At 37.0% G+C, this 23,191-nt stretch overlaps 1 protein-coding gene across 13 annotated transcripts in view; it reads left to right on the plus strand.

Annotated features, from left to right (window-relative positions):
• Positions 1-23,191, plus strand: part of ESRRG (estrogen related receptor gamma) — a 549,788-nt gene that overhangs the window by 471,584 nt on the left and 55,013 nt on the right. For all 13 annotated transcript variants that reach the window (XM_019743279.3, XM_088799145.1, XM_088799143.1 and 10 more), the window contains 2 exons: positions 15,933-16,043; positions 19,654-19,815. In XM_019743279.3, coding sequence (XP_019598838.1) covers positions 15,933-16,043; positions 19,654-19,815 — 273 coding nt within the window. The remainder of the gene's footprint in view (positions 1-15,932; positions 16,044-19,653; positions 19,816-23,191) is intronic.

A 23,191-nucleotide genomic window follows, 5' to 3' on the forward strand; every position in this document is an offset into this window, starting at 1 on the left:
TTGAAAAATAAATCTACATTTACAATTTCAAATATCTGTGTTATGGCTCAAATGTACACCAGTTCTATATTCTTACCTGAGCTTCAGTTTTGAGTTTTGGGTGATATATCTTAGATATACCCAAATCATCTCAAACTTGACAAGCATAAAATCATACTTCTTATCTTTGTTTAGAAACTGGTGCCCTCTTCCAGTTTTCCCCATTTTGGCTAAGAGCCAAAATAGTATCTTATTTACTGATCTTTACATATGATTAAGGTATTATCAATCGTATAACAGTATATTTAATATAAAACATCTAGACATACGTTCTATGGCATTCTAAGCAAGAAAATCATTTTTGATTTATTCTTTACTTTAGACTCTAAATTTGGACACTCTCTTTGATGCAGTCTTTTTTTCCCCTTTCACATATTCAGGTGTGAGTCTCAGTGACAGTCACGATTCCTGTCATTTCACTTTGTAGCCATTAACAGTAAATCCTCAAAGAAGGACCCAGTAGACACTGAAAGCACTTGTTTCAGGGGTAGAGGGGTGGGAGATTCAATGAGTGAATCATCTGCTTTCCTTTGGTTTATTTCTTTCCTTTTCTATTTGTTCTTATTTCAAAATGTATTTTTTTTTTTTTAGCGTTTTGGAAAATGGAGACATATACATATGAGAGTATAAAGACCACTTGGAATTAGAAAAAAACAAATCTAAGATCTTGATATCAAGTTGCTTAACTCAGAGACTTCTGACTGGACACAGTCGTCCTGAACTGATAGCACCGAGGTAGAAGAATTAAGTGAGATAATCTACATGCAAGTGCTTTGTAAATACTAAGAATTCACTTGGGTGTTTTCACTTAACTGTATTCCAAGGTCTTTGAAATAGAGGTGATTGATATCTTTGAAATGTCTGGGACATAAAGGCATGGAATTTATAGTTATTTATCTGTATTTTATATAAAGCAATGCCACAGTTCATTCACAATATTTATTAGTAGAAACAGTCCCGATTGCCTTAGTTGGGTGTTTTTGTTGTTTCATGGGCTAGTTCCTCATTCTTAGGTCTTCACATATTCAAAGGTTGTAGAAGAAACAACAGCCCAAAGAGACAAGAGAGGTAACAGCCATATGATTTGCAAGTTTGCTAAACTTAAGTAGTACTGATTTCATATGCTAAATCCCTAATGGTCAGTGGACATTGATCAAATTAAACCATTAGATTGAACATAAAGGTGGAATCATAGGTGTTATCCACTTATTGATTGAGATTGGTTTGAATTAATTAATGATTGAGCATTAACCAGGAGGAACTTGTGTTAATGTGCCAAGCCCTTAAACACATGGAGGGATTCCCACAACCGTCCGTAAGACATGTCATATTCATTTCCTATGTATACTGTTGCTGCTAAAATGGGATTTTATTTTCTTCAGAGCTCATGCAGTTTCAGAAGGCGTTTCATGTAAAATTAGAATGAATGATTTAATATAACCTTTCTAAATAGAGTCCTGCTTAGGAAATGGACACACCTCAGCAATAACATACTGCTTGTGTGCTAATTCTCATGTATTATGTTTGTAGCGACCCTGCAGGCTATCTCTGCTTTAAAAAACTTATTACTAATGGGGGTGGGGTGGGGGGTGGGGCACTGTACATGTTTCTTGCTCCGTAGTGGTTTCCTTGCAGATTCCTTTTCTTTTGTTTCTTTCCCAATAGTTTTATTGAGAAATGTGAATCCTTGTTTGAAATCCCAAACATAGACACTTTCATAAAAGCAGAAAGGGAGGCAAGCCTTTTCTTCTGACAATTATTGTCCTTATTTTTTTATTTATTCATTTTTGGCTTAATTTAGTCTGGCTAAAATTACATACATATTCATGTATCTTAATAAGAACAAAGCTTTACTCTTGCTTATTTTCCATAAATTTGTCCTCATAAGCAATTGGATAGACCTGTAGTTTAACTATTAGAATGAAAGTTCACAGTAAATCTGTGGAACTTGATTTCCAATCTATATAATTCACTATCTCCTTCCCCAAAGGTCCAAATGCTTCTTTACCAGATTACAATAAAAGTGCGACTGCTTTCTTTTTAAATTTCAGAGTGGGCACATATTGTAATCGAGGTGTAGATTGTCTAACTATTACTAAATTCATTAGAGTTTCTGAACCTAATTTTATTTTGGGCCAAAGCATTGATCTGAAGCAAAATTATGGACTGTGAAACAAGTTATAATTTTTCAAAAAATGATTTCCTTGCTCAGGCTGCCATGGAATGTATGTCTAATTTTTTTAAAATTAAATATACTGTTATACAATGTATAACACCTTATTCATATTTAAGTTATCAGTAATAGGATGCTATTTAATAAACTTTCAGTCACCATTTGGGTATTGGTTGGACAACAGATAACACGATTTGTAGCAGGATACAAAGTTGCAAGCATTATGACAGTGCTAATAAAGGACGATTTTGGAAACCCAGAGATTATTACTTAGGCTATCAGCTTCCATGGACAAATAGAAGCTGATTTCTTTTTATGTGTTTTTATTGGATTCAGTCATTGGGATTGATAAAATGTGTATAATTGGTCCTATATTGCTGTCTATGGGGCACTATTCCATAGCGACATGTTATTCAATAACAGTAGGTTATGATGATATTTTTAAACTTAGGCACAACTGTTCACAAACATCTATTTTGATATTAGTTGAGATAATTAACATCCTACTGTTGAAAGTATGTTTTTCCTCAAAGGTCAGTTTTCCTTCCCCATTCATTTAGCAGTTTAGTAAATGAGGCAGTGTCAATTTACAGAGTCTGTGTCATATTCTGTTTTCCCATTTTCTTTAAGTGCATTCCAATCTTGAAAAAGAAAATCCATAAGAAACACCAGGGAAACACAAAAAATACTAAGTCATATTCTGTGTAGGTGATTTCATTTTTACTTCCATAGAAGTTCCCTACCATATCGTATTTCAGTTTGTAAATGTATCTCAATTTTTGGCCGAATATGTGTTGGTAGATGAATGAACTCTCATTTTATTAGAAGCAGTAATTAAAATAAATCGAATTATTTTTATTTTCATCCTTGTTGACAATGAACTTTTGTAGAATAATTTTGGTACCATAAGCTCGGGGACACGTTAACATTTTCCAGTATTTAGCATACAAGTGGTCTTCAAACTACGTCATTACACATTGACATTGTTGAGTCATAACCTCAGCGGTAAAATGTACACATTATGGAGAAATGTGTAGAGCATTATAGAGCTGATATTTATTCTCCCCATCTTAATACTAGGTCAGCATTACCTTTCTTATTTTCCTTGATTTTATAAGTAGCAAGTAAGATACATGTAAAAGTGATGTGAAAATTGTAAAAGATATCAATTTTTTTTTCATGGCTGGGAAATTATTTGAAATATGTGAAATAATTTGAGTAGTGAGTATGCAAGGAATGCTCAGAAGAGTTTACTGATGTACTTAGGATTTTCCCATTTACAATGTTTATGTTTTTAAAAACAGTATATTGATTTACAAAAAATGTAATGTATTTTACAAAGATCTGATCAATCCTATACATATATACATAATGTGTGTGTGTGTGTGTAAATATATGCAAAATTAAATTGGTTGGCCAGATGGGAGAATGAGGGGAAGAATGACTTTTCTATATTTTGCCCCTAAACCACATAAATTCTAACTACTTACTTTAGGACACGGTTAAATGCATGAGTAAAGCAAGATACATGACTATCCAAAACTTTTTTTGAAATCTACGTATTGTACTTATTTCCAGTCTCAGCATTGTGATGCAAATGTCATGATGACATTTTTTATCTGGACTGCTTTGGTGGCCCAATTGCTGTGCTTTTTTGACCCACCATGTGATGACTTGGGTTCAGTTTCACAGTCTTTCATTTCCTGGGCCAGCCAGAACTCTGAGTGCCGAGAAGGAGCCAGGAAGCCCCTTTCGATGGAGGGGACGCCTCATGCTGCCAGCAGCCACCTTTTGACTGTTGGGGTACTGTAGTGAGACTTTCCAGGGGATTCCCGTCTAGTTCTCTTGATGGCAGCAGAAATGAGAGACTTTAAAAAGACAACTTTCTGAAATATGTGTAGTTAGAAGAAGCCATTACCTTTCAGTCAGAGACTCATGTTGCTGGAGTGGTTTGGTGTTAATAGGAATTCTGGAAAAACCATTTGTTTAGTTCAGCAGGTGTATACAGTTGGCTTTTATCTGTTACAGACAAGTTTATAATTTTACTGATCCTGGGTGCAATGGTATTTTAATCCAGGACCTATTGCTGGCTGCCCAGTACATGTCATGGACTGTTTAAAAATCTCAATTTTTCACCCTATGCAATATGTTATTTGGCATATGGAGAATTTTCAGAATGTGCTTGCATATTCTTGAAGAGATTTTTACCACCTTATTTCAAACTTACAGGTTTTATTTTTTAAACACTCAGGACTCTTTTCAAATCAAATGTCTTTCTTTTTCTTTTCTCTCATTATGTCTTTAATAGTTACTCTATCTTGGTCATCTCCCACCAACACCCACCGCTCCAGTTTTCCATTCTAGTGGCATCTTCTGGTCCTTTGTATTCTTTGATCTACTAATCCAAAGAAAGCACTTTTAAAACCTATTTTTTCCTGGGACTGTTCCAAAAAGCCTTCTGCATCATCTTACTCTTTTGCCACTTTCAAGACCTTCTCTTCTATATACTGCAAAAAGTTGGGGGAGATAAGGGTCCAGGGCAACTGAAGAGTGATGCTTTATCAGCTAATTCCCAGTAATGATTAATCTGGTTATTTTAGGGACAATGGAGTTGCACCAGTTGTATGTATTACAAGAACTGGCACGCGGATGCCAACAGACTTTACTAGGCTGAAAGATGTTCCTTCAAAAAGTGAAAACATTTAGTGACTATAATGGATGAATTTCAAGGAAGCCTTTGCTGCTTATCATAAATAACAGTGGACACTTGTGCTTAATAACAGAGCATTTGAGCCTGACATGGACCAAAACATATCAGCATTCCTGACTGACAGGTGCTATGTGTGGGCATAGACGATTGCAGTTTATTCTTGTTTGAAATGATTTCTAATGAAAGCCATTTTTCTTTTAGACATTATTATTATTATTATTAATATACCTGGAACCCTACTAACTACCGTGTTTCCCCGAAAATAAAACCTAGCCGAACAATCAGCTCTAATGCATCTTTTGGAGCAAAAATTAATATAAGACCCGGTCTTATTTTACTATAATAACAGACCCGGTCTTTATACTATACTATACTATACTATACTATACTATACTATACTATACTATACTATACTATACTATACTATACTATAATACCGGGTCTAATATAATGTAATATAATATAATATCGAGTCTTACATAATATAATATAATATAATGTAACATAATATCAGGTCTTATATTAATTTTTGCTTCAAGCGATGCATTAGAGCTGATTGTCTGGCTAGGTTTTATTTTTGGGGAAACAGGGTAGCATTTTAAAATTAGAATTTCAAGATGTACCCCTTAGCACAACTTCAGCAATTGGCAATTTATGTTCATATATAACGAGGGCCTAAATAAAATAAAAGGATAATTTCTACATAGCCACCAACTTGTAACAGGATCAGTTTCACCAGCCCGTTGTCAGACTCGGCTTCTATCACGGAACGTCTGACAGGTGGCCCCCGTGTAAAAGAATGTAGAACAAGGGTTATGAACTGGTAGCCTGAGGGCCACCAATTAGCTTAAAAAAAATGGTGTGATTGCTGGCTTCTTTTGCAAATGGGAACTCTGATAACACTGGACTCACATGCCCGTGTGCCTACCCGACCCCCACAAGGCAATGTCATGTGTTTGCAGTGGGGCAGCGCCCTCTGTGGGGTCTTGTTCTGCGGTTCACCACGGTACAAACCCCTCATGTTTTTCTAACACATGGTCCATTTCACTCATCACTTTACATTGGTTGTTCCTGTAGTTCTGTGAATTTGCAAGTCCTGGTGTAAATATCAACATAAACACACGTAACATGGGTTTTCTTTGGATGGAAAAATTTTGTAAATAAATAAGTCTCGTAAAATCATTTAGCCAGCCAAATCATGATCATGAAAACAAAGAAATTGAATAATGTCTTATTGGTTTAGAATCATATATGATGTGTATTCATCTCTATATCTATATCTCTATGTGCATATATTCATATGCTATAATTTCTGAAAAAGGGTAACGAAAGATGTTGAGATGAAAAATTACCCATTGTAGTATATTTACTGAAATCTGATCATAAAGGTCTTTTTATTTCTAAACTCCAGATGAAATTCAGTTACATAACAGAACAGCCGTTGGCTATCATTAGTTGTTTTCAAAATCTCCTTTATTAGGTCATATTCTTCTCTCCTTAGCATAATCTAGTCTCAATGTTGCAAAATGTCTACAAATCTGAAGCTGCCTATGATTTTCCATACTCCAGCCTCTACAGCGTCGTGCAACAGGCATTGATCTTTCCCTCATGCAGTAATAAGCTAGAAGCATTTTTCAAGCCTGGGCACTTTATTTGCTTGATTGTCATCAAGAACAAAAGGAAATGCATTTGGCCAAGGTCAGTGTGAGGGGAATGCTAAGACCTGTGCCAGAAAGCCTTCTGCTCTTCTGGTTCATTACCGCCACCCATTTGGCTCTGGTCTTCCCTGATTTAAGATATGAAGTGTGTTGATGTTTCCCACTGCCAAGGCAGTCGTTGTACTCTGAGTCTGTGGGTCAATTCCATCTTTTTAAGTACAGCATTTCATTCATAGAATCTTAGAACTGGAAGCGAGCTTAACACGTGATACAGCTCATTCATCTGCTTCCAGGCAGGAGAGCAATAAAAATGTCTCGGAAAGGGAATGGTTTTCTTCATTTGTCAAGTTTCCCAAGGATGGGGACCTATGGTCTTTCTTTCTCAATATTCAGTGTCTAAATAGAATTCTCTTTAGTCAGTTGTTCTTAATATCTATCTGAGGGTTTCCCAGAAAATCAAATGTTTCCTCATATGTTGTCCAGGGTGAAAAATTAAATTCTGCTGTCGTACATTTCAGCAACTCCTTTTTTTTTCAGTGCTTCATGCTGTTTCGTTGTCTTCAAGTTTTCTGTATCTTTCCAAAGTTATCATATACTAATGCATTAAAAATATGACAAGCAAAAATTATTGACAAGAGTTTCATGTCTTTCTGTGTATATATTCCAGGTTTAGAAGTATCAAAAGAAAAACAAACAAAAACTCCTAATTACTACATGGCTATAATGCACATTGTAAATTTAATTGTTTATTCACTTAGTATGTTTGAGTACTTACTATGTGGCAGGCATCAGGCATGATTATATATATATATATATATATATATATATATATATATATATATATATATATATATATATAATGAGCAATACACAATTAAAGCATATGCCCAAATCTTTGGGCTATATTTTGATCCTTTGAAGCTGTTTCAATTAGAATGTCTTTCTTCACCAATTTGTCAAATTAATCTGGATATATGTAATAAATAAAATATCTTGATGTTTGATTTTAGTCCAAATTGTGTTTCAAAAATAGAGAGAGACCCTGTTGACAGGAAAGACCAAGAAAAGGTGGTTTGGGAAATTGCAAGGAGAGTTTCATGGGGAATTCTACCTCCTCCTACGTGAAGCAGCCACACTTGAAATCTTTGCTCCCAGTACCTAGCGTTGAGCCGCCTGTGACTAGAAAGTGTGTTTGTCTTTTCTTGGCACACTTTGGGATTTAAAGGTTCCTTCGAGCATTGTGGCCCATTCTAAGGGTGAAGCAGTGCCCTCCCATCTTTCCCCTCATGTAACAGCTACAGCCAGGGGACTCTATCAGGAAATTCAAGACCTGCTTCAAGTACAGGCTTTCCTCAGCTAAGACCTGGTATATTTAGCATCTGGGAATATTAGTGTTTTCTGTATTCTCTCACACACTCTTCACACGTCCTGATTTAAGAAGAAAAGTACGGGCTGTAGCCTACACCCTGCCACAAGACGTTAGTGTACAGTTTTCTTATTGGTGTTCAGAGTATGCACTTCCCCAATTGTACTTTTCCTTGGCAGAAATTTTTGATATATTTAGATTTACTTATGTATAACTCTCCCCATAGCATCTTGAATGCTATATATCAATTAACCAATGCATCTGGAGTAGCTCTTTATTAAAATCTAGATGCTCAGAATAGTAAAATAAAAATGCGATTGAACATTGGTCTTGAAAACTAGATGTAAAAAGAAAAATGTCTTTTCATATGCTTATTTTCTACAACAAATCAAGCTGAATTTCTCGTCATCTTGTAGGAAGATTCTGAAAGTATGCAAGAGATCAAAGGATGATAAATGGAAATTAATTGTACAGGACATGTTACTTATTGAGTGTGTCTGTTGTTACTCTTTTCATATTTGTCTTTATTTTACTGAACATATGATGTACATATAAGTGCTTTATTATCACTGCCACTCTTGCTTTTCCTACCCCAGGGTTTTTTCTTTTTTTCCCATAAAGTCTTGAATCCCTCAGCAGTGTAATTTGTCAACGGTGGGGCACACGAAAAAAAGTGCATTTTAATTCACTTGAAAGTGTGCCCACCATGGCTGTGTGCTATTATGGACATGTCAGGGCTTATGGCAATGGGAAAGGTTCTTCTGTGCCTGTTTTCTCCACTTCTGAATGTTTATAAGATGTATACTGTTCTCTCATCCCTCCTCTTGTTTTTCTTTTCTTTTTCTCCATTAACGTTCTTCACAAATATTGAACAGCACAGTTGGCAGATGAATGAGGGTTGGTGATGAGTTGGCTGAGAAGGGGATGAAGCCATTATATTGTCTTTATTTCATAACACACCCTGTATCAGCCCATTATAGAGTCTGTCTGTAACTCCTTTTTTTTTTTTTTTTACGGTCCTTCATGACTTCACGTTTTAGTCTTTTCAGACTGCAATAACAGAATAGACACTCTATGGTATAAGAAATAAGCATCACGGTGTCCCAAGAAAAGTTCTCACTGGTATGAAATTCGGGCTGTGTGCATTAATGTTATATTATCATTTAATCTCTATTGAATTGATGTTTTTCCCTACATATTTTATGTGTTAGGTATAATTCCCATTTCACGTGACCTGTACATGCATAGCATGTTCTTTGTACTAGTTTTACTTTCTTTTGAATCTCAACTTTGTCAAGTCATAATCACCAGAATAATATTATTAAGCATCATACATCACTTTGATGTCTTGTAATTGGTTCTCTGAATTTCTGCTTGAGTCTGGTAATACATTTCTATTACCTTTGCTGAGTTACTAACAAATTAGTCAGGACGTAGCATTTTTGCTTATTAAAATCACCGTGAGCGTCTCTTTGGAGCTTCATATGTGGGCTCTTCCTAGGTTGCCGAAGTGATCCAGAGTCACATGGGTTGAACCAAATGACCTCCAGACTCACTGCCACCGTTCTCTGTGACCTACCATGTTTCCCCGAAAACAAGACCTAACCAGAAGATAAGCCCTAGCATGATTTTTCAGGATGACATCCCCTGAACATAAGCCCTAATGTGTCTTTTGGAGCAAAACTTAATATAAGACCCAGTCTTATTTTCGGGGAAACACAGTAGTTCCTTTTTATTTTTTAAACGTATATTCTCTTTAAAATCTGTGTTGGCTTTTTTTGGTAATTAGACGCCACTCTATTCTCTCCACAGAGTGAAACGAAGTAACTGGCTCTCAACCCAGCGACTTGTAAACCAGCTTGGTTGATTTCATATTTAATTCATTTTTACAGGGCGTTGAATTTTGCATAAATAATATTTGTGCTTCTGTTTACACAGAGCATCCCCATGGGGTGCTGTGCACTGTTATTACTGTATTATTGTGTTAAACTTATTGCTGCCAGTGTCACATTTAATTGTGAATTAGTAGAAATACTTTTCCTGACACTGATGAGCAGCCACGTTTCACGTGCTTACCCCACTGATCGTAACTTTATTCACACGAGAAGGCGGTTTTGAAAAGGATAAAGGGAAGAGGCACCAGGATTAAATAGTAACAAGAGAAAACAGAGTTTAGATAGACATAAGCTATAGCAATCTCTTTTCCAGTAGTTTATGAAATTTTTAACAGGCAAAAAGAAGGAAAGGGAAGCTTTTTTTTTTTTTTAATGCAGTCTCTGTGTTTCACAAATGCAGGCCAAGCATCCTCTCTCTCTCTCTCTCTCTCTCTCTCTCTCTCTCTCTCTCTCTGTCTCTGTCTCTGTCTCTCTCTCTCTCCAAGCAAAGTAAGAAATAGTACCTTTTGAATAGGCGATTTCCTTTAATTACATCGGGGACATGATAATGGTAGGTTTTGCATGTTTAATGTAATGTTCTGGATGCCCCTTTTTCTTTCTTTCTTTCTTTTTCCCTTCACAGCCACCTCATCTTGCGCAGAAATAAAGGATTCAGGGCTTGTCAGCATCAGTTTATAGATAGCTGTTTAAAAATAATGAGATATTGGGTATTGTAAGGCTCAGGGCCGTCTTGCAAGACTCATTTGTTTCCATTCACCTTTTGTCAGAATTGAAGACAGAAGACATTCAATTAAAACTTGTCACCTGTTGCAGATGACCTAATTTGTACTTGTATAGGCCATAGATTAGGATGAAGCAACTTCACCCCAATGGAACAACCTTTCTCCTGCAAAGTATTTTGTCTGTGGTTATTTCAAATTTCTATCATTTTGATGTCGCCTCTAATCCAGATTATAAATTTAACATATATGCCTCTGAACCAGCCAAGAGTGGTGAATCACACCTTGAAAAAAAGGAGGGACTTCTTTGGGGTTGTGTCCTATGCACAGAAATGTGCAAATGTATTTTGGATGCAAGTTGAGTCTGAAACAGAGGGAAGCCTTTGTAATTTCCTATGCAAGCCTCACATGTTTAATAGTCCAGATAGCTATCAGGAGACCAAAACGAAAGACTTCCCCTTGCTAATTGTTAATTCATCTGTAGAGCAAGGAAGCTTTAATGTGAGTCATGGCTTTTATCTCTTTTAGTGACTGAGGACTTAGTATAAAAAAAAAAAAAGTTCACCTAATGGATATGCATTTTCTCTCTCAGTGTGATTTTTTTTTTTTTTTTTGCCCTGTTAGTTCAGCAGATCTCTTAGCATTTCCACATGCAATCTAGCAATTTGCAAAGTTCCTGAGTTGTCATGATATTCCAGCAGGAGTACATGTAACCAGGTGTCTGTGGAAAAGCCTGGGCCTTCGTTCTGCACTGTAAAATCACACTGCTTCTGTGGCCCGGACAAAACAGGCCTTGTTTACAGTGCAGTCATATTTTAAGGATAAACAAAGAGAAGGAAATTAATATCTCTGGGTTGTGGCCTCAGTGCAAAAGCAGAGTGACTGAATCTTTTTAGCACTTTTGGTTTGCGTTCAGTCTTACGGCTATATACTTTTCTAAGTGAGGTCACCAGATGGAGTGATAGATGCAAAATGACTCGCCTTTCAATTGCATAAAGAGATTCATTTCCCCCTACTTGTTCATCATTCCATTACCTTTTTGCATGCACCCCATATCATGACATGAATATTGTTTACCTCCATAACCAGGTTGTGTCTGCCTGTGCTTCTGCTTTTTGTACATATGCCAAATGTCCTTTCCCCAAAACAGGGTTCAATGGCAGAGAAGCAGTTCAAACACAGAGCTTAAGAATGTGGGTTCCGCAGCCATTTTCCCCAACACCCCTCCTGGCTCTGCCTCTCGCTATTTTTAGTTTTCTCCTTTGTAAATTGGGATATTAATAGTTCTCCACCTTAGTAGGATTGCTGTAAGGATTAAATGTGTTGATACATGTACAGCCCATTGCCTGGAATATAGTAAGATCTTGACAACCAAGGACTGCTAGTAACTGGCTCCTATTTTAGTTTATTCGAAGACACTTCATGTAGAGATTGATTCATTCAATTAACGATGAAGCCATTGCTTGGTAAGGAGATGTAGGCATGAGGAGGCAAAGACTGCTGAAACAGGAAGAAAGGAACTAAATCATGACACCACGTTTTAACACTACCACTGTCTACCGTGAGAAGGGGCAGTGCCAGATAGAGAAGCTATCTAGGGTTTGGCGTGTTTTATCATCTCATTTGATCCTCAGAATTTAATATGCTTAGATTCCCCCTGGAGTATATGAGTGAATACACAAATAATTGTCACTCATCACCTTACCTAGAAGCCTATGAATATGCACAAGTCTTCTGGGTTAAATTGGTACATTGTCGAGACATTTCCCCCACGGAAAACCCCGTCCAAGACGGCCACTAAAATTCCCTCTGTGGTGTCTGCCACTGCTCATCTGCCTCTACTTCTTGTTCTGTAGTTCCTCCAAGGAATGTCTCCATCCTCTGTTCATAATGGTTCCTTCACAGAAATCTAGGGAGAATTCTAGAACACTGCTGGGTACTTGAAGGGGTGAGGTTTCCTCACAGAGTAAAGGGAGCTGAGTATCAGAAAGACGTTTTGTGGAGGAGAAAATCCCCTCTGTCTTCATCTTGTTGTTTCAGAAGTCTTGCTTTTCCAGTTTGCTCTCGGTACTCAATTACACGCCACGGTTGATAACAATTATTTAATATAACTCTTGATTTAGTAGTCATTCAATTCAGTGTCTTTTAAAAATTATTTTTACTTTCTATTTGCATCTTTCTTAAGTATTCCAGGGGTCTGTGTAATTCATGTTTTTAGCACACCTTTGTTTGGGAACATTACAAAAGGCATGTATTTAATATAGGAGAGTAAGCTAGGGTATCTGAGTAATTCTCTAAAGGGAAGATCTTTTATTATCCTATGAAATGCCTCTGACTTTGTGCTCTTAAAAATGTGAAAAATACTTTTGACTTTGGACTGTATAATATGAAAATTTGCATTTGAGCATAAAATGTAGACTTAAAATTAGCTGACCTAAGAAGACCTTGTGCTGAACTGTTTTACTTCTTTTGGCGTTTATTTGCCTCACAGCATATTTTTTTTCCTCCTTGCCTTATTCTGGCTTTCTCAATTTTGTAAATTCTGACAATGTATAAGATTTGTAATTCCCTTGTGGCAGTGGAGGCACATGCAGTGTTTGAAAGAAGAAGCAATGTGAAACGTTCAACTTGGTAGGTAATGCCAACTATTAAAATCTTTTATTAAAAATAAAAAAAAGATGATGGCAGTCTCCACATGAATAAAAATCCAGCTGCCTTAATTAACTTCACATCCTGTCAAACACTGAACATTGTGGGTAGCTTATTTCTTGGGAGAAATTTTATTTTTAAACTTTTAAAAAACTGGCTTACAAGAGAATTTGAAACAGAAATCGTTTGTATTTAAGATTGTGAAAATGTAAACATACAGGCATTGTCACCTTCTTCGGAAATATTTAGATTACACTACTGTTTGTTTATATCAAATCTGGATTCCCCAGGCTCTAATCATAAATACTCTTGTTTTTCTTTGTTTCTTTCTGCTAAAATAGTTAGCTTTAACTGTATCAGGTTAATTGTGTAATTATCAATTCTCTACTCAACTTTGGATTGTGTACTTATAACTAAACTCAGGGAAAACGTCCTTTTTTTGGAAAGAATTTGGATTAGTTTCTATGTCTTTTCTAAAATAATCACATACCTAAATTATATTATTCCCACTAGGGAGGAGCAGTAAGTATAATGGATACCAAATATTTCCATAAATCACTTAGACAGCAAATAGTTTCATTATTTGGCTTGTATTTTTTGAATTATCTTACCACTACATCATACCTCAAATCTGTTTACCTACAACTGAGGCAGGCTAACCTATCAAACAGTATGGAGATAGATATTCAATAAATGATTATGATGCAAAATATATTTCAATAGAATAATAGAGCAATATTGGAACAAAATTATAGTGACAACTTCCTTATTTTCCTTGGCATTTTAAGGTCTGTCAAATATTTTAATAATGCGTTTGTATACTATCCAAATATATTAATATAATATTAGATCCTGACAGCAAAACATTCGAGATGATAGTGTCTTTATATTTGGAAAAGCAAGTAAGTTAAACTTGTCAAAGTTTACAGAGCTAGTTAACAAAAGAACGGGTCAAAAAAAAAACACACACCAAAAAAACAACAACAAACAAACCTTCAACCATCTAACTTGCAGACCATGCTTTATTTTAAACATATTTTTTGTTACTATTTAAAAATAATTGATTATGTTATGACATATAGCTTCTTTGTGATTCATATGCAGTGTAATTTTCAGTGCATACTTAGACACTACCTAATTTCTTTATTTTTTGGTATTTGTTTGTCTAAACCTACTTCATTGCTCTTCAAGGGTCCTCCTGATTTCATTTAAACTCTGCTCCGATGTTTCAGTATGAGATGTCAGGCTTTACCTAGACCAAGTATATGCTTGTGTGTTTCACTAAAAGATAACCAACTCTTAAAGTAGTATTATTAAGATAATGTGAAAAATTGTGTTTTTCTTTATTTTGTGGATTAATCTTTAACCTTTGAGTACATATATTCACCTCCAGGATTCACATACATGTATATCAACATTTCCAAACTGTTTCATATAACTGAGATAACCCACAGCTCACATGATATTAATAAATATTCCAAACACAGGATCTTTGGTTAACTTGGTTTGCAAAACCTTACATAGGCTATACCTCCCTCCCAGAGTTTTATAGAGGTCATTTGCATATTAAAAGCTCTGAGAAACCCTTCAGTAAAATAATATTGATGCTGCTGTTAAACCAAATCTATGTTCTAAATAGTTTGAGAAATGCTAAAATACGTGCAATGAATTACTTGGTTGAATTTATTAATGGATAGTGTTACAGTGTTTTATTAAGTAAGATACAACCTAACACTGCAAAAAGAAGCTCTCACCTCACTTTTTCTCCCTCGCTTTTTATTTGATACAGATTTGCATGGTCGTGTTCTAAACTTTACAATTACAGACTGGAAACCAGGTTATTAAAAAGCTCTTCCCCACTGGTCCCCCATATAAATGAACGTTTCTTGATTTTTAATCCCTTTCTTTTCCTTCGGCTCTTTCCTTAATCTTTTAAATCCACTGCCAGCAAAAACTCCCTGAATCTTGACCCAGTCTATCACTCTTTGGAATAAAGTTTTATTAAAGCCAGTCCACGCGTGCCTTCTTCCTAGCTTCATCCTTCAGTGCTGCTTTACTAATGTACCCCTGCTTTAACATCCTGGCCTTCTGAGTTCTTTCAGGAAGCCCCTCTTTCTCTCCTGTGTTCAGTCTAAACTTGCTCGCAGTATTCTCTCATTTGAAAGAGCATACGATTGTGTGCCAGAATGTAAATAACATTCTCCTTCTGGGACATGAAAATATGGAACAATCCTTGCATCTCATCTGGTGTAGTATAATTCCGGCTTTCCACGGCATGTAGGTGCTTTCAGTGCAATTCAATTCCAGAGGTCCTTGTTGACTCCTTTAGTAGACTGCACAGGGTTGAGTAGCTGGTCTACTGGTCTACCGGAGCCTACACAGTGAGCTTCTAGGGGTCATCGATAAAGAGGATACAAATTGCCATTGTCTTTGAGAAACAGTGTCTCTGTATTAATTCACATGAAAACATGCCTTTTCTTTGATGTGTAAATGTGACTTTGATGGCCTTACATAAAATATATTTTGGGTTTGTTGTCCCCTGCCCGATATGGTTTCCAACCACTGCCAATCTTGGTTTAGCCACCACTTTTTTTATATTCCTCTAATACCCCTGACTCATTCTGCCTTCTCTCTGTCTCCCTAGCACCCATGGGTAATACTCTCTATGTATTTAATTGATCTCAAAGATAAGTATCTCAACAGTAAACTGTCTTTGCCTACAGGGGTGCGTCTGGACAGAGTACGTGGCGGTCGGCAGAAGTACAAACGCAGAATAGACGCGGAGAACAGCCCATACCTGAACCCTCAGCTGGTTCAGCCAGCCAAAAAGCCATGTGAGTACAGCAGACATGTCTGGCTGCCCAGCTCTGTGTGCATCCAGTTTTGGAATGCCCATCGCTACTGACTCCGAGAAAGCTTGTTTTTGAGGGGCCGTGACTCCATTTCCTAGGATTACCTTTGAGGAGCAGTAGCAATTCAGCTAATGATCTTTTTTTCCCCTATTTTTTTTCCTCTTACCTGTTTTTTCCCCCTAGTCATTTTGTGGAAGCATAAGCATATTAAGGGGTAGCTCATACAGTGCGAATTTTACATTTACTGGTTATCTTTATTTTCAGAGGTACATAAAATGGATCATACTGTGATCATTAGTTCATTGGAGCTGTTCGTTTCAGATTTCACAAGAAAGTGATTTTTGTAGTTTTCACTAACTAAATGACTTTGACTGCTCAACCTCCCAATGAAAATACATTAGGAGCTTCATTAATTTGGAGCTATAGGAGGTTAACACACTTGCTTGCAATAGATTAAAACAAGAATGGGCCCTACTAATAACAAGCATAGGTTGATGGTTCCATCTCAGGTGCCCTTATGGGCAGTATGAATTGTTTTTAAAGAGCCCATGGTTTTATAATGCCAGGTTGCAATTTGAAGGATGACGAGCCCGTTGCTAAAATGCAAGCCCCATTCTCTTTGTCATTAACTAAAAAGAGCTGAAATATAGATTGAGGCAATCACTGTATCCCATTTTCTGAAAACTCAGTTCATGGCTGTCGTGCAACAGAGCTAGCTAGCATTTTAGGATGTTTATGCAAAGAGTTCATGTTAGGCCCTGGGAAGTGCCGTCGTGGAAACAGTTCTCACATTTAGCTGTCTTAGATTCAGAAGACACCAGCAGTACTCACTGGAGGATGCTGCACTTATAGCAGTTCTAGAAAAGATGCAGGTAATTTTTGCTCTACATTCAAGAGTAGGGAAAACGTGTCCGCTTCTAATTCAGATTCTCCAGGAGGGGTCGCTGCTGTGCATCGTACATGTGGGCATATGGGGACGAGTTAAATAAATAAAACAGACCCTGAACTGTAAACGAAAGGACACTTTTGCTATGTCAAAGGAAGAACAACCAGTTTTACATAAAATTAAAGCTTGAGTGAACATATGGCATAGTTTCCTTTTGCCTTTCCAAAAAACATTATGTTGATTATACCTTCAATTGTCCAATCTGGCATCTTTTCCTCAGCCTGCATAAGCTGTTTGGCATTCTGCAAATACAATCTAGGACGGCATTAAGCAGATTTTGCACATTATAATAAAAAAAAACTTTTTGATAATACAATAAAATGCAATAAACACTAATGCTTAATTTTGCTAGAGGTTTCGTTTTCCTGGATTCAGTAATACACAGACCGCCCGTTTCTCATTCATTTTACACAAACATTGACTATCCCCATTGATAATTTCCTCTACTGAGAGAAAAATGAGCATCAGCCCATTTCTAAGTCCACTTTGGTAGAGGAACATCTATGGTTTTCTGTGCAAACCTGAGAAATTGGGAAGTGACTTGTCAAGTATCTTTAAGGAGATTACAGCAATTTCAGAGAGCTTCATTTGTCTGAGATAAAGAAGACCCCTAATAAATCATTACTCATTATCTCAAGGCCTCTGTGTTAATTTTCCTGAGTCCATCCAATTAGTGTGTTTTTGTAACAAACATTTATAAAACTTAATTTTCAGATCCTGTCAGATAAGTGTCAGGAGACTGCACAGGCTTTGCAGAGAAAGTGGCTGGGGGAGATTTCTGGACCCTGACTGATTGTATACCACAAAAGCCCAAGAATGAAAATTGAGTTTTATTGATTCTAATTAGGGAAACATTAAATAAGATTTACCTAGAAACCGTGCTGCCGGCTATTCCATGTTCTGAATGATAGGAATTTCTAAGCTTTAACCCAGTTTCTCTGAGCCCAAGTCAAGTATCCATTGACTTGGGTAAAACAGGTAGCTTTTTTCCTGTACTAAAAAGAAGCAAACTCAGGATTTCCTTTGGTTACATTTTGGTGCCTTTTCTTTTTGCATTTTCTTCTAATCTTGAGAATCTAGTAGTTGCTGACAGGTTTTGTGGCATTGTCAGAGCAATGATAGTTGAACCTTTTCCATGCGTAACTGAAAATACAGGGTGTTGTTTCTATAGCATATACAAGAAACAAATGTCATTCTTTGCAGAGCCTGCAAATTAAAAAAAAAAAAAGAATCCCTATTTAATGTTGTTTTTTTTCCCCCTACAAAATGGTATTTGGGAATATTTCCTCCCAAATTTGCATTTTCAATGTGATCATAATTGAATATCACTGCTTCTGAATGGCTATCTGTTGATTATTTGCAATAAATATAATTCCTATGGCAGCCATACAAATAACATTTTGAAATATGTCAGGAAAATTGCTAATTATAGCTTGGATAAGTCTCCTTGTTATTGTGTTAAAAGAGAATAAAAGAATACTATGTTTTCAATTCCAAGGTCAGGGAGTCTTTCATTTTGGTTTAAAAAGTTAAAAACTCATAGTGAAAGGAAAATTATCTAGTAAACACAGAAGCAACTTTGGCTGTGCTCACAAAACTCCCATTTCATGCCCTAGCTTTCTAGAGTAACGGTGCATAGAACACTGAAATATTTGGGTTTATTCCTACCCATTTCTATGTCCTCACTTAGCAGAAAATATAAAATCTAAAGCTACTCACAGAAATTGAGACTTGGGCCAACAAGACAAATCATTCTGTTAGCAAGGCTTTACAACCCCTTCCATAAACTCTCTCATGCCCCTGAGCAATAAAACACATTCGATGTGATGCTTTCCATTTGTCTCTAGTGTTTATTTTATGAAGGATTTTAAAAACATCTATCACAAATTTTAGACAGATAAATCTGAACCAGAGAATGAACTAAAGACAACAGATGAAAATAGAGGAATAAAGAAGTAGACACTCCAAAGAGAAAATGCTGTAACATTTAAGTAGGGGTATTTTTCTGAAAACTGCTATTGGCTATATTTGGAAGATCGGTTGGTTGGGTGTGTGGGGGTGGGGAGAAAGGAAAGAAATTCCTATTTAATGCATCCCACAGAGATGGAGTTATATAGTCAGTAATTCACCCAGGCAGAAGGCCCTGACCTTTGCTCTTCTTTAAAGGAATTAAGATAATTAATGACTTTCATGCCCATTATGACAACGGGCATTAGTAGCTCTTTGCCTCCCACATTATATTCTAGAGTTCAGTGGTTTACTGTGGATTTTTATTTGAAAGCTGTTGTAGGGTATTTAAGCGGCTTCCCCAAATCCCACTTAAGAATCAAAGCGCGAACCCAGAGAACATCTAACTTCTCTTATCTGTTTGCTGGAAAGAATTCCATTCTCGGGCAGGTGCTTCCTTCCAGCAAAGGCAGGCAGAGCAGGGAAGAAAGGAACGTATTCCGTTCCGACCGCAGCAGCTCGTCTTGCTCCCAGTTTGCCTGTGCGCTGTGTCCCATGCATACATTGCACCCTCACTAGACTAGGTCGGGTCTGTTGTCAGCGATGTGAATTGTTTTTCCAAACACAACATACTTTACGGTTTGTAAAAGAAGGATGATGCTACTAGTGATCTTGTAGTGCTCTCGTCTGATCCTGCAGATAACAAGATTGTTTCACATTTGTTGGTGGCTGAACCGGAGAAGATCTATGCCATGCCCGACCCGACTATTCCCGACAGTGACATCAAAGCCCTCACGACACTGTGTGACTTGGCCGACCGGGAGCTGGTGGTTATCATTGGATGGGCGAAGCATATTCCAGGTACATGTTCTGAAAAAAAAAAAAAAAAAGAAAGAAAGAAAAGAAAAGGTTGCAATTAATTCCCTAGGTTGTATATGTACAGGTAGGCAAATTCAACACTTTCTGATTAGGCTTTCTTTTAGCCTTTACATGTGTTTTAATCATAATTTAGAGCTGGGCTGACCCTCATAGAATCATAAACCTTTTCGTGTCTGTACCACCTTGAACCCTTGTTAATTGTGTTTTCATATATGAAGGTATTCTGGGCAACATAAGATAAAGAGAATATAACTCTTCAAACCATTTCTTTATCTCCTTTAAAATGCTGACCCTTCTCCTAAGGAAATACTTCTACTCTTTTTCTTTTCGCGTTCAAACATGTTTTTGTCAGCAGCAGTCTAATGGGCCTTTTTTCCTTTTAAGAATCACTCATTTCATTGTTCATGCTGGCCATTTAAACGGAATTGTATTCACAGTCACAGGCTTTGCTTTGGTTTACAATGAGATATTTACCAAGAATTTATACAGACGTGATGAAAAGAACTGTTCAATTGACATCAGAAGTTTTCTCATATGGTAACTTAAAAGTAATATTTTAAAATGTCCTGTTACTGTTCTTTCTTGACCCATCCTGTAACATCAAGCATATGCCTGATCACTCAAGTTTTGTGATCAAGTTTTGAGAGCTTGAGTAGTCTACTTGAATTATGATTTTTTTTTTGTTTGTCTGAATTTTAATCTCCAAATAGTTTATGAACAAGTTTTTGAACGATGAGCAATGTTTTTCTGGTACAGTTAACTTCTTTCTGTCTCCTTAAACTAGTTTGTCTTTATGCTTTGAATGCTACAGTAATTTCTTTAATCAAATTGATGGAAGTCCCTTTCCCAGCCCACACGGAAACCAATTTATTGGTCATGATACGCCAGCTATGTTGCTAACAGTCGTAACGAACTGTCAGGCGATATCGCAGTGAGGCTAATTTGAAGTCATTAGGTGTGCAGCGTTCAGGCGACAATTTGTTACAGTGGTTAGGAACACAGCTGACATTTCTGAATGGCTTTGTTCGGTGCTGTTCTAGATGAGGCCAAGCAAATTGTAAACTAATTTAAACATCACTCTGTATTATACCAGCTACTTTGTCTTACACTGTTTGCTAATAAAGTACCCCAAATTAAGTCAAAACTAGTTAAATAGGTGAGCTGGAGTGTGTTCTTCAGAAGATATCTACACAAGGGTCACTGCCTGTAAAGAAAAACGACACAAAAAACAACAACAAAAAAAACCAGGATGAGAATTTGATCATATGGATAGTTGAAACTGCATTTGGATTGTAATCACATCTGTATGACTTTTAGAAGAAGCAAAAAAAGAAAGGATATGCTAAAAGATGTTAAGACATTTGGGAATTGTGGCAGTGGGAACAGTAAAGATTGGCTTGAACAATGTGTGTAAACTTATCTGGAAGGAAAGTGGGGTTTTAAAGCTGAAAGAAACAAAGCTAACTTTTGTTGAAATGTCCACAATTTTTTTAGGTAATCAATGATGTGTTTCTCTGAAAATAAGAGTGGGCCTTATATTAGTTTTTGCTCCAAAAGATGCATTAGGGCTTATATTCAGGGGATGTCATCCTGAAAAATTATGCTAGGGCTTATTTTCCAGTTAGGTCTTGTTTTCAGGGAAACACGGTATATACACAGAGGGTGGCAAAAAAATGTATACACATTTTAAGAAAGGAAAACTGTATTGAAATTGTAATAATATATACCGATAACAAAAGGTGAACACAAGTCACACCTCACTACTGCAATTACAAGAGATGCTCAAAGTGGTTACCATCAGCGTCCAGACACTTCTGATGATGGCGAACTACTGCTTGAGCAACGTTGACCAAAATGTATATATTTTTTTGGCAAGTGGTGTATGCTCACACATTTAAAATAGCATCATTCTATTATTACTACCAAGTGCTTCTCAGCTTTGACACTCTTGATATTTGGAACCAGATTATCTGTTGTTCGGGTACTGTCCTGTTCATGGTGGGGTAGTTTGCAGAATTCTTGGCTTCTACCCAGTAGCACCCTTGAGTTGTGACACACAAAAATGTCTTCAGATATTGCCACATGTCCTCTGGGGGGAAAAACCGCGCCTCTTGTCCCAAATGAGAACCATTGTTCACAACAAGGAATCAGTTATTATTATCATTAATTCAAAGATAGGGAAACTCGAGGTAGAAAGAGGTAAAAATACGTGCACACGTTCCCAGGGAAATGCCATGTGCTCAATGCATACATTCAGCATTACTTCCTGGAGTTGAATCAGGATATTTCAGTGCCCTGGTTGATTGTTCTCCAAAGAATTGTTTCGAAGTCATAGTGATACTATTGTTATTAATCACAACAGCATGAAACGCGGTGTCACTGTGACTCCAAACCACCCATTACCTCAGAGAACTCTGCCCAAGTTCCACCTGGATTGGGGATTTGTTAAGTCAGGATTTGGGTGTTGTACAGACATTCCATAAAAAGGACCAATAAAACTCAACACCTCCTTCCAGTGTTCTCTGGTAAGCAAAAGTCAGTGCCGAATCTGTGGGTCCCATTGTGCATCAAAGTAGAAATGTCAGTTTACAAAGGAACTTGTCCCAGTAAAGGGCCTCCAGTGACTTTTCTGAAGACAATAACTTTAAATAATGATGAGTAACAGCGGTTCCAGTGGTGGAAACAATTCTTATACGGTTATGTGTTCAGTCTTAAGCTGAGGCTTAGAATTGGTGGGGACTGACGTTATTCTCTCTCTATAGAAAATGCCAGAAGAGGTCATTGTGGAGTGATGATTCACAGCTGTGGTTTCCCTGACACCCGGAAGGTGCTTTCAAAGCAAGGGGTATCTTGGCTTTTCAGAAAGGGATTAGCAAAACAAGAATTCCCTGGGATTCTTGTTACCTTTTTAACAGTAATTGTGCACACAGTGTTTTGAGGTAGAAGGATGCTGTGTTGCTCTACCCTGGATTCTGGGAGGTCGGGCACAGCTGCAGGGTGGGAGAGGGGTACAAGGACCGAGACAATAGGAAGACTAAGGGCACATTACTTCCTTGCTAAAAGTGAAATCGTGTTCTTGATAACATGTCCCAGCCCTGATAACTTCAAAACTCTTTGTTTTGTAACACTAGTGAAATGTCTACACACACACACACACACACACACACACACACACACACACACACACAATTATAAGCCTTTCCTCTCTTGATCCTGTGCTCTGTCTGTGTAATGTCTCTCTCTCTCTCTCTCTCTCTCTCTCTCTCTCTCTCTCTCTCACCGCCCCCCCCCCCCCACCACACACACACACTTTTTAAGAATTAAGTTGAACATCTAAGATGAGATCAGTAGTCTTTCT

Source organism: Rhinolophus sinicus, chromosome 6 (genome assembly GCF_057876585.1).
Source record: "Rhinolophus sinicus isolate RSI-liver-muscle chromosome 6, RSI-T2T, whole genome shotgun sequence".
Classification (NCBI taxonomy): domain Eukaryota; kingdom Metazoa; phylum Chordata; class Mammalia; order Chiroptera; family Rhinolophidae; genus Rhinolophus; species Rhinolophus sinicus.